Raw genomic sequence first — 12,089 nt, forward strand, 5'->3', positions numbered from 1 at the left:
CTTCCCAATGGTCTTGAGATACGTAGGGCATTCTTATTTCATGTGACACGAAGCCTTGACACTTAAAGCACTTTGGTCCTAAGGAACAATGTACTGACCGCCATCCCTAACATCCTTTTTCCCTTTATCTTGGCTCTTGAATTGTGAAGAAGGATTACTTTTGGTCCTTGTCGAATCCTTTAGCATTGACATTCTTCATGAACTTCTTGAAATGCCTAGTGATATAGGATTTCATCTTGAAATCTTCATCATCAAAAGACTCATCAGTATCACTGCTTTTGGTCTTCAATGCCATGCTCTTACTCTTGCTTGATTTTCCAATCCTAGCCAAACCCAATTCATAGGTCTGCAAATTGCCAACCAGCTCTGTTAGAGGAATTTGGTCAATTTCTTTTGATTCCTCAATGACGGTGATCTTGGCATGGAATCTCTCTAGAAGAGATCTGAGCACATTTCTCACAATCTTGGGTTCGAGAATGGTTTCCCTAAGATTAAAGGTTGGGTTCATTATGTCCTTAAGCTTGACATAGAACTCATCGAATGATTTATCCTCCTCAATCTTGATCTCTTTAAAGCTTGTAGTAAGCCTCTGAAGTTTTAAGTCCTTGACAGCCTTGGTTCCTTCATAGGTTGTTTGGAGGATGGTCCATGCTTCCTTTGCAGTTTCAGTAGAGGATATCTTCTTGAACTCCTCATTTGTGACCGCATTGAATATCGCATTCAATGCCTTGCTATTGAAATTTTCCGCCTTGATCTTAACATCATCCCAATCGGGCGGCGCTTCCTTTTGCTTGGTCCAGCCCATCTCCACAGCTTGCCACACTTTCTCATCTAAAGATTACAAAAAATCTCTCATGCGTACTTTCTAGTATGCATAGTTAGTGCCATCAAATAAAGGAGGTATAATAAGAGACTGTCCTCTATCCATGAAAAACAGGGGTCAATGGATCACACAACAAAGATTAACCCTAATAAAAGTGTGACTGCTTTGATACCACTTGATAGGCCAAGAATGAAATAACCCCTTGTGATAAATTAACCAATTAATTAGCCAAGTTAATTAACATGCAATACGTGTGGTAACACAAACAAATCACCAACTAAAGTAAATATGCAGCGGAAAATAAAGTTGACACGGTGATTTGTTTATGAATGGGAAAAACCTCCAAGGCAAAAAACTTCACCGAGTGATTTTAATTTCATCACTCTCGAGAATCTACTATTATCACAACAAGCAGTTATAGGTAAAAGAATCTCAGTACCTTATACCAACCTACAGTTGAATCCTTACCCCAATACCCAATTGAACTTGTTCTATAGTGGCAATCTCTCCTTTTCAATGCACGGATCCAAGTACGTGACTAACCACCAACTTGAGAAGGATGTTGGCTGCAAAGTTTTTCAGTTCATCAATACTATGAAGATCACGAAGCTCCTTGGTTACAAAACCCTACGGTGTACAAATACAGCAGCTTCTTGAAGAGAAAGATGAACTAGAGCAAATTGTCTCCGGTCATAATATGCTTGTGAAAAACCTTTGTATCAAGTTGCACTCACTTGCATCAACTATGATGGCCCCTAAAATAATCCTTATATATGTTTAGAGTTGTGAGAAAAGAAAGCCCAAACATGTATACATGGATTGGATGAAAATCAAAACTGAAAATTTGAATTTTTGAAATCTCGATAGATAGCTTATCTATCGAGTAGCTATTAAGCATTGGGCTTAAATAGCCTTTTAAACCTCAATAGATACTATCTATCGAGCTAGCTGTCGAGTTTTAAAATCTAGCACTTCTTCACTTGATTATTGGATAGACTTGCATGGCTTTAATGTACTTGAACTTGAAACCTTGTTCCTTAACGTAAATGAACTTGAAATCTTGTTCCTTAAAGTATTAAGATTCGGCCATTATTCTTTCTGCTTCATCTTGTCTCATATGGCCCAAGCCCACTTGAAGAGATTTCTTTTGGGGAACTTTTGGAAGCGTGGTTTGGAGGATCTAATGAAGGATTTTTGGCACTTTGGAGCACATGCATTTCCATGAGCCCATGATGTCTCACGTATATGTCCAAAATTAAGAAACAAATCTATGCTATATGAAATTTTCATTTCAAGCTCATTCCTTGTTTCATATGCACTTATGCACAAAGTCGTTAGAGATTTAGGAAAAAAAAGCATATGAATTGTTAGTGAGTAGCATATTGTAATTATTTTTTAAAAAATGTTAATTTTATGTTGATTAGCATTTAATGGTGGATTCACACACTGCCATTATTTATATTTATAAGATTCTTTTTTTTTTAGAGAGTTTCAACTTATGACATCTGCTTCATTAGACCAAGACACTAATCAGTGTTTTATGTAGATTAACCCCAAATCTCTTATATATGATTCTATTTAAAGCATATTTTTAGGTAAAAAGTTAGAATTGATTAATCTTCTTTTTTTAAATGTCAAATTAAAGATTACACCTTTTTTTTAGAAGAAAAATGGTGATATTATTCAAAGGATTTTATCAAAATAAAAATGACAAAACTCTTGTAACTCAATTAGTTGACATCTTTTGTCATTTTAACATAGATATTAAGGGAATTCTACCCTTAAACCCTAAACCCGAAATTTGTCCCTAGTTGACATCTGTGGACGTTTTAACTTAATCAAGTGCCCTTTTCGTCACTCTTCTTGCAGATTACTTCTTGTGACTTGTGAAGGTCACTCATTAGTAATAGCGACATATTTCGATTTAGAAACTTCAAGACTGCGTTAAAAACAGGTTACATGGCTATTGATCTTTCGAAGTAACAAATAGAATCTCGACTCAATAACCACATAATATCCAAAAACAAAGGCCGACTTCATAGGTATTCTTCAGCAGTTAGCCCAACTGGGAAATCTTGTCTACTCCTTCTTGTTGCTCGAGCTGCTCTTCATTCATCAGCAGCTTCAAGGTAATTTTTTTATAATTAATTTTTAAGCAAATTAGTATTCTTCTTTGAATTTTGTGATGATATTTTTGTTTTTCATTTTATATTTGATTGCTGAGAAATAACTGTGAAAGAAAAGAAATTTCAATATCATGGAGCTTGGAATCTCAATTATTGGCTTGAAAAATATTATTGACTCTTGGCTTGTGCATCTTCTTTTGTTTTACCATATTGGGATTTCAAAGTTTGAGTTTTTAATGAATGGAACTAGTTTTGGGACTTGTTTGGTTGGTGAGAAAATGTTGGAAAGTGAAAGGAATTAAGGAATTTGAATTGGGTTGCTTTTTATTTGTTTAGTTTTTTTATTGGGCAGTTTAAGTTTTTGTGGGCACTCTTTTATTGCTGAGGAAGGGTGGAAAAACAGAAAATGAAAGGGAATTTAGATAGGATGATTGGGTCTAAGTAAGCTCAGTTGGCCATTTTATGTTACTTTTAGTTCTACCATTTTATAGTTCTTGTGAATATTCTGGCTCTGATTTTTCAATTTTCCTTCTACGATTCATATAAGAGATGGCTAAAAGCCTTGTGGCTCAATTGGCACCCCTAGGGTCTCCAACAAAAACATCCAGGATTCAAGGCTCCCTTCCCTATTGTAATTATGGAATTATCAAAAAGAGAGAGAGAGAGAGAGTTTTGCATATGGATGACTTATATATATATTGACAAAGCAAAGTATGATCAAGAGTTGGCTTTTTGTTGATTGAAATGACACAGCATATTCTTATTCTTGAGACCATGTAAACTTGGTTTGGCATTGTTGGTTTCTGGAATTTGTAGTAGAGTCAGCTAATTTATGCTATGGATTGCCTTGCACGTGCTGATTTCTAGGTATTTTTAGTAGAGTCAACTTATTGATGCTAGTATGGATTGCCGTTTTTGGTTTTCGTTGCTAGGCATTAACATTACATTAGCATTAGTCAGAAATTGATAGAAAGCGGGAGCAATTTGGTTAGGATAAAGATAAATTAATTCCCAGTATTTCTCTACAAAACAAGAGGAAGTTCACAAGAAGTTACAACAAACACCATTTCTCTATTCTAAATTCAAAATCAGGGTGATTTGTTTTTGGATCAGCGGTGTTAAGGAGTTCTGTCATCCTGCCAAGCCCTTTTCACAGCTTTCTCCTCCAGCTCTGCTCCCGTGCAATTGAAACCACTCAGGTTCTGAGACCATTCATCATTAGATGATCATTCCAAGTCCATATTGGGCCTGACTATTGAGGCTCTGGAATGAAGGATGCTTCACATATGAGCTTGGAACCAAAATTTCTTGTTAAACAACCAAGAAGGCTCTTTTACATATTTAGGCATTGTAGTGAAAACTGTGTTTCTTGAACATTAGTCTCCACTCTCATTTACTTAGTCGAGAAGTGAGATCCAGGAAGATATTTTCCCTGCAGGGGATTGTGAGACCACCCATGGGATGATTATATCCATATTCTTCTTCAGCTTGACTTAGCAAATCTTGGAATAAAGGCTGGCTCAAGTATGATATTGGAACCACAAATCTCTTCTTTTGGGTCTCCCCAATATAGACTGCAAAATAGCCCTTTGGAACATCTATAGCCTTCAAAGCTGCTTGGTTTGCAGTAGTTGAAGACCGTTGAAGAGTTTGCATAGCATGAATAATGCCAGGCAAGCGGAAACCCATGATTTTATCTTTCTAGAGGAAGAAGGGAACAATATCTCAAAGGAGTTGCAAGACTTGCTTTGATTGTGAATACAGAGACTTGTGTTTCTTTTCAACCAAAGACATGTGTGTATATGCAGATGAAATGGTATGCAGAAATTCCTCTCACAGGAATTGAGTGGTGAAAATTGGAGAGGCATATACATGCACTAATGAAAGACATTAACAAGAGCGATCACATGGATTTGTCTTCCAACTCATCTTGATAAATCATGTGTAATTGGCCAAAGCTGTTTACTTTTAGAGAAACATCAAGTCCTACCTCTTCTTAGTTGACTGCCAACAGAAAACCCACTAGAAGTCATCATTTATTTGGATAGATGAAATCTCTTCTAAAATTAAGCCTTTAAATTTAGACTAGAGACATTAAATTTAAATTTAGATCAGCATGATGATATGTACAGAATCATTAAATAGAAGATACATCTGAGTTTCAAATATATACCCCTTTTAACTTGTAAAATAAGAAGTTGTGGATAACTTGAATAAAATTTCATTTGGTAGGTATCCAAGCTCAGAATAGATATTTGAAGGGTTTGTACTCATTGTAGTTAGAATTTATTAAACATATAAGCCTAAAATGAGCATATCATATCTCTTGACTCTATGCAATGAACAAAAAGATTCTTCCCCCCCACCCTCCTTTCCAAAGTGAATGAAAGCTTTGTTGGTAGACATTTGAGCTTTAAAAACCCTTTAACAAACTCAGTTCAAATGACATATACCCTACTGCTCGTCCCCATCACTACCAAACAAACTTTGAAATGTCAAAATGCTGGTTTACATGATGTTGTTATAGCAAAGAAATCAACCACTTGCAGTCTTTAATATCAGTAAGTTTAACCATATCCCGGGGAAGGCACGTTACAACATAGTAGATATGCTGCAAACAATGTCAAGTGATGTTAACCAAATGGACTCTATTAGTATCATGGCACATTTTCATAAACCAAGTGAGAATATATAAATTAGGAATGAGGTTATTTGAACCATATATGAATGGTTTTTTGAAACTTATTTTGTAGAATGGGGTGACATAACAACTTACGTTTCAATTATCTTATAGAAATGAGTGCTGCGTACTATTATTGTTTGTAACGGATACTACTACATCAACTTTTCTAAAGATCATTGTTTAAATGCAAATAAGCATGGAGCCCGTCAACGATTACTCAAGAATATATGGCAATCTTAGAGAACAAAATCCTTGAGGAAGAAGAAAAATTCTTAAGTCAGATGATAAATTTGTTGCATATTCTCAATGTTGATACCATTTAAACTTGATTTGGCATTGTTAGTTTCTAGAATTTGTAGTGGAGTGAACTCATTGATTTTATTTTGGATTGCCCTGCATTTGCTGATTGCTAGGTATTTCTAGTAGAGTCAACTTATTGATGCTAGTATGGATTTCCTTTTCTTGGTTTTACTTGCTTGGCATTAACATTACATTGGCATCAGTCAGAAATCAACGAAAAGCAGGAAAGTAAGAAATTTGATTAATATAATGATATATTTATTCCCAGTATTTCTCTACAAAACAAAGAGGAAGTTCACAAGAAGTCACTAAAAACTCTTTTGCACTATTCTAAAATCAAAACCGAGTGACTTGTTTTTGGATCAATGGAGTTAAGAAGATCCATCATTCAAAAAATACATTTTCACATCTTACTTCTTCAGCTCAAATGCAGTTGAGACCCTCATTAGATTATCAATCCAGGACTATTGAGGCTCTAGAATAAAGGATGCTACATATGAGCTTCAAACCAAAAATCACTTGCTAAGAAGCTAAGCAGCTAAGCAGCTAAGCAGCCTCATGTACATATTTAGGCATTGTAGTGAAAACTGTGTTTGCTGAATGTTAGCCTCCACTCTCATTCAGTTAGTCGAGAAGTGAGATCAAGGAAGATATCTTCCCTGCGGGGGATTGTGAGACCACCCATGGGATGATTATATCCATATTCTTCTTCAGCTTGACTTAGCAGGTGTTGGAATAAAGGCTTGCTCAAGTATGATATTGGAATTACAAACCTCTTCTTTTGGCTCTCCCTAACATAGACTCCAAAATAGCCCTTTGGAACATCTATAGCCTTGAAGCTGCTTGGCTTGCAGTAGTTGAAGACCGTTTAAGAGTTTGCATAGCATGAATAATGCCAGGCAAGTGGAAACCCATGATTCTACCCCTTAGGAGGAAGAAGAGAAAAAAAGATCTCAAAGGATTTGTAGAACTTGTTTTGCTTGGGCATACAAAGCCTTGTGTTGCTTGTAAACCCAATGATATGTGAATATATAGGTGAAATGGCACACAGAAATTTCTCTTTCACAGAATATGAATGGTGAAAACTTAAGGATGCATATACATGCACCAATGAAAGACATTAACATTAGAAATCACTTGGATTTGTCTTCCATCTTATCGTGAGGAATGCGGCAAAACTTTCTAATTTCAGAGAAACATCATGCCCTACCACTTCTAAGATGGCACCCAACAGAGAACCCACTGGAAGTCTTAAGTTATTATCTGGATAGAAGAAAATCTCTTCTAAAATTAGGCCTTTAAATTTAGATAAGGGACATGCTATAGACATTCCTTCCTTCTTATTGGGATGATGATATGGACAGGATCATTAGATAGATACATCCAAGTTTCAAATATATGCCTCTTTTAACTTGTAAAATAAACAGTTATGGATGTAACTTCAATGAAATCTCAATTGGTAGGTTTCCAAGCTCAAAACAAATATTTGGAGGGATTTCACTCATTGGAGTGAGAATTTATTAAGCATATAAACCTAACATGAGCATATCAAGTCTCTATGCAATGAACAAGAAGGTTCCTTCCCCCCTCCCCACTATTCAAGTTGAATGAAAGCTCTGTTGGTAGATATTTGAGCTCTAAACTCCAGTTGACAAACTCAGTTCACCTGACCTATACCCTACTTCTTGTTCCCATCTCTACCAAACTAGAGTTGAAATTCCAAAATGCCGGGTTACATGAGGTTATAGCAAAGAAATCAATCACTTTTTTTGTTTTTTTGTTTGGAGAATAAGAAATCAGTCACCTGTAGTCTTCAATATCAGAGGAGTTTAATTATAGGGTAATTGTTGTTGCAGCTAGTGTGTTACACACACTTATGTTGTTAAAACTGAAAACGGTTAAAGACACATTTTCAATTTATAAAAACACACATAACACCGTAATAAATAATGCCCTTAACAATATATCCAGGGGGACCATGTTCCAACATTCTAGAGATGGTGTAAACGATGAACAATACCAAGTCATGTCAACCAAATGGACCTATATTTTCAGGGCACACTTTCATAAACCAATCAAGTGACGAGAAAAATAAGGTGACGAGATTAAATGAACCATATATGGATGGTTTTCTGGACCTTATTTCTTAGAATGGTAAGACATAGCAACAAACATTTCAATTACCATACAGAAATATGGGGTGCTGTGAACTATAATTGTTTGTAATGGATAATTTAATACATTAACTTTTACAAAGATTATTCTTTAATGGAAAAAAGTTAACGAATACTCTTAAGGACATTTCTTTAATTGCACTACAAATAAAGATGCAACCCATCAACAATTACTTATACATGGCTACCTTATAGAACAAAATCCATGAAAAAGAACTCTTAACTCATATGAACATTATTAAATTAAATTGACTTCACAGTTTACATGAGCCTTTAAATATAAGAACTACTACATATAATTTTTTTTTCCCATCCAAAATTTGTATCTTGGTATATTGTCTCAGAGGGTTAGTGTTCTCAACTACGAGTTATGATGTCTTGTTGACCATAGTTCATGGGAATTCAAACTACATGTGAAATCAACAAAAAAATCTTCTGTACATGGGATTGTGAAACCACCCCCATACAATGAATACCAAAATCCTTTCGGCCTAACTAATAGGTTTTGGCATGAAGGCTGCCTCAAGTCTCAAATTAGAATCACAAATGTATTCCTTTTCAATATCTCCTATGTATACAGCAAAGTGGCCGTAGGACACATTAATGGCCTCTGGAGGCAAATGAATGCACTGTCGAATCTGCTTACAGCACCACACACACACACAAAATAATAATAATAATAATGGTCAAGTAGATACAATGAATTTTAAGTTTTAGTAGGTAGTAGATGAAAATAAATGAATTTTTGATGAAAGAAGTAATGGTATAGTCTGTTGGCTAAAGAAACATTTTCATGTCTGTTGGCTAATTCTCTTTTACACAACTTAAATCTTCCTTGCATTTCACAAGACTCTCCTATGCTTCTCTTTTTTTTTTTTTTTGGTTGATTACATGAAAATTCTGATACAGAAATGAGACTAATATCGAACTTAAATATATGGCTTTTTTCTATAATAATAATAATAATAATAATAATAATAATAAAAAGGCTTTGCAAAACAGGAAGTTTAATTTTTGCATCCGTAAATGATTAAATGTTCTTGTGTTATAGTTTATAAGTGCCTTTATTACATTATAACAACGGCAATTAAGTACACATACATAGAATTCTTTAGGAGCTCAAATGGATTGTGCCCAAAATTTAAAAAGTCGAACATCGATTCATAGAGATCAAAACTAAAGATATTAGAGAACAAAAAGCATGTATGCTATTGTATACATGCATGCTATTGATGATCACAATAGCATGTGATTAAATAAATAAATAAAAAAAGAGAGAAAAATAGCATGTTATTATTATTATTATTTTTTAAATGAAAGTGCAAAACATTCTTGCTATAAACAAAGACCAAACCCAAACCAACATATCACACTGGCCAATAATCAAACACAGAAACATTTTGCAAACTTATCGAGAGCAATAATCATAATCAGTTAAGAGAAGGGCATAGAAGAGACAGGCGCTTACAGCCAAAACGCAGTTCCCAACAAAAATGAAGAAAATATTGATGGAACAGAGACCAACTGCGTATACGTATAAAAACTGTTTTGAGAGAAATCATCACTAATATAAAAACATGCCCAACTCAAATCAATTTCGAAAAAGCAATAAATATTTTCGAATAGTATGTTTTGGAACCATGAAAACTGTTAAGTGAAAATTCACTTTTAGTTGGGTAGTTCGTCTAGAGATGTTGATGGAAAATGTTTTCAAAGAGGTGGCAACGGCAGGGGCAGCTCTACGTCGAGTTCAGGGTGGTCACAGGACCATCCTTGAAAAAAAAACTATTGTTTATAAATTTTAAAAATTTATGATTTTTTTTTTTATCTTTAAAAAAACTGTGACCACCCTAAATTTTTTTTTAGGCTTAATATAATTAAATTCTGGACAAAATTTGGCGACAAGCATAGTTGTAGATTAAGGCTACAACTCTATTTAATATTTTTTTTATTGAACGTGAATTTTAACAAATCCACCATTTAATTACATTTTCTTCTTAAATCCTTCATATTTACAACATTTCAAATGTTTCTTTAGCCAACATCCGATTAGCATGCAATTTTAACGTGTTTTTAGAATATAGAGAACATGCAATTCATTGATTAGATGTTCAAAATATGTAACAATGTTAATTCATTTAGTAAGAGTGATTACAACAAAGTTTGTAGCCAAATTTTATTCTTAAACTTTGGTCTCCCTAACAATATATTAGGTCCTTACAAATAAAAATAAAAGTTCAAGAAAAATTTTATTTAACTAAACTTTTGAAGAGATGTAACTTGCAATATTGATAATGAGACTATCATCTAACAATTTCAAAATAAAAAGATTTGTAGAAGGAAATTATAAGATTTTATGTATTTGTGCGTGTGTGTGTGTGTGTGTGTGTGTTTTTCAATGTATGAAATTCTCTTTTTATTAAATTTTGTATAATTTAAGTTTCTTAAGGATTACCCTTAAAAAAATTCCTGGAATCGCTATTGGGCATTGGATGATCCAACAAGCCTGCAAAAGAGAGAGGGATAATCGGAGGGGATACCAATGTGGCACCGGCCTAAGGGTCTCCAATTCTTAAATCAAGACTCCAAAGAGCTAATATGATAACTTAGAGAGTGTATATATATATCATATATTGAGAGTTCCAAAAGAGTACCACTATTTGTGGAGATAGGATGCCTTCTGTAGGTGTATCTTCCAGCTATTAGCTATCTATTGATTAATGTTGTGCATTTATCTGATTGACGCAACGTTTGACCCATTTAATGCGACAACAGTTATTCATCTGTTGATCATTATTCTTCCATAAATTTTGGTCATTAAATAAAAAAAAAAATTCAAGTTTATATATATATATATATATATATATATATGTATGTTCCATCTAATTGAAATTTTTTAATTTTTGTGCCAAATTAGTTAATTTAGTGTAGAAAACAAGGAGTCTAATATAAACAAATCATAAAAAAACATAATCATATATCTAGCACTATATATAAAATTAGAGGAAGAGAGAGTTTGAATAATTTTATATTTATGTGATTTTTTTTGTATAACTAAAAAAATTCAAATTTATTAGTCATCTATATATATATATATATATATATAGGTAAATTTTAGAGGAAATCCAATTAGATTCTACAATTGAAGTCTAATTTGCGCCATGTGTTTTAAATTATTTATTTTTAGAGAGAGTTTTATTTCTTAATTTTGGAATCACATGTGAGACCATATCAAGTGAGTTATTGTGTACAAAAACCAAAGAGTTTAGAATTAATGAATGTAAAAATATTTTAAAAATGGAAAATTTACTTTTTTACCTAATAACATTATTACAAGACTTTTTAAAGAGTTAAAAAAAAATATATAAGAATGACTATTAAAATTATATATATAAGAATTATACTATGTATCTTATTGTGTACAAAAACCAAAGAATCTAGAATTAATGAACATAAAAATATTTTAAAAATGGACAATTTACTTTTTTACCTAATAAAATTCTTACAAGACTTTTTAAAAAGTTAAAAAAATATATATAAGAATGACTATCAATAATATTTAAATTATATATGTAAGAATTATACTATGCATCTTAATATATATCTTTTAAGTATATCTATGTATATATATGGGGTTACAAACTAGTGTTAATAAATGACTAGTGTACTGAGTGGTAATGAAAAACAAAAATGACAATTAAGCTATTCAATAACCGGAAAATTAGAGAGAGGAGTTAGCAATTAAGTTTCTTAAGAATAAAGTGAAAAAAGAAACGTAAAAATGAATTCTTTCATAAGAGCCGGAAAAAATAGAGGAGGGAATGTCAATAAGTGGAGAGAGAGAGAGAGAGAGAGAGAGAGGAAACATCAATTTAGTTTTTCAATAAGTGGGGAAAAGAGAGATGATAAGTAGAGAGATTGCATTCAAACGCTTTTAGGACCCAAACCCAAAGCCCAATGAAACCATGGTACATTCAAAAGTT

The 12,089-nt window shown here is 33.2% G+C and overlaps 1 protein-coding gene and 1 long non-coding RNA gene across 2 annotated transcripts; one reads left to right on the forward strand and one right to left on the reverse strand.

Annotated features, from left to right (window-relative positions):
• Positions 1-2,763: 2,763 nt before the first annotated feature.
• On the forward strand, positions 2,764-3,682 carry LOC142642633 (uncharacterized). The gene is made up of 2 exons (XR_012845697.1): positions 2,764-2,952; positions 3,497-3,682. It is a non-coding gene; the product is annotated as an uncharacterized LOC142642633 (long non-coding RNA).
• Positions 3,683-4,080: 398 nt separating this feature from the next.
• LOC142644434 (auxin-induced protein 15A-like) lies at positions 4,081-4,638 on the reverse strand. The gene is made up of 2 exons (XM_075819052.1): positions 4,347-4,638; positions 4,081-4,151 (listed from the first exon to the last, which is right to left on the reverse strand). The coding sequence occupies exons 1-2, from the start codon at positions 4,636-4,638 to the stop codon at positions 4,081-4,083; spliced, it is 363 nt and encodes a 120-aa protein (XP_075675167.1).
• Between the last annotated feature and the right edge of the window lie 7,451 nt (positions 4,639-12,089).

The sequence above is a fragment of the Castanea sativa genome, chromosome 7 (genome assembly GCF_040712315.1).
Source record: "Castanea sativa cultivar Marrone di Chiusa Pesio chromosome 7, ASM4071231v1".
Classification (NCBI taxonomy): Eukaryota; Viridiplantae; Streptophyta; class Magnoliopsida; order Fagales; family Fagaceae; genus Castanea; species Castanea sativa.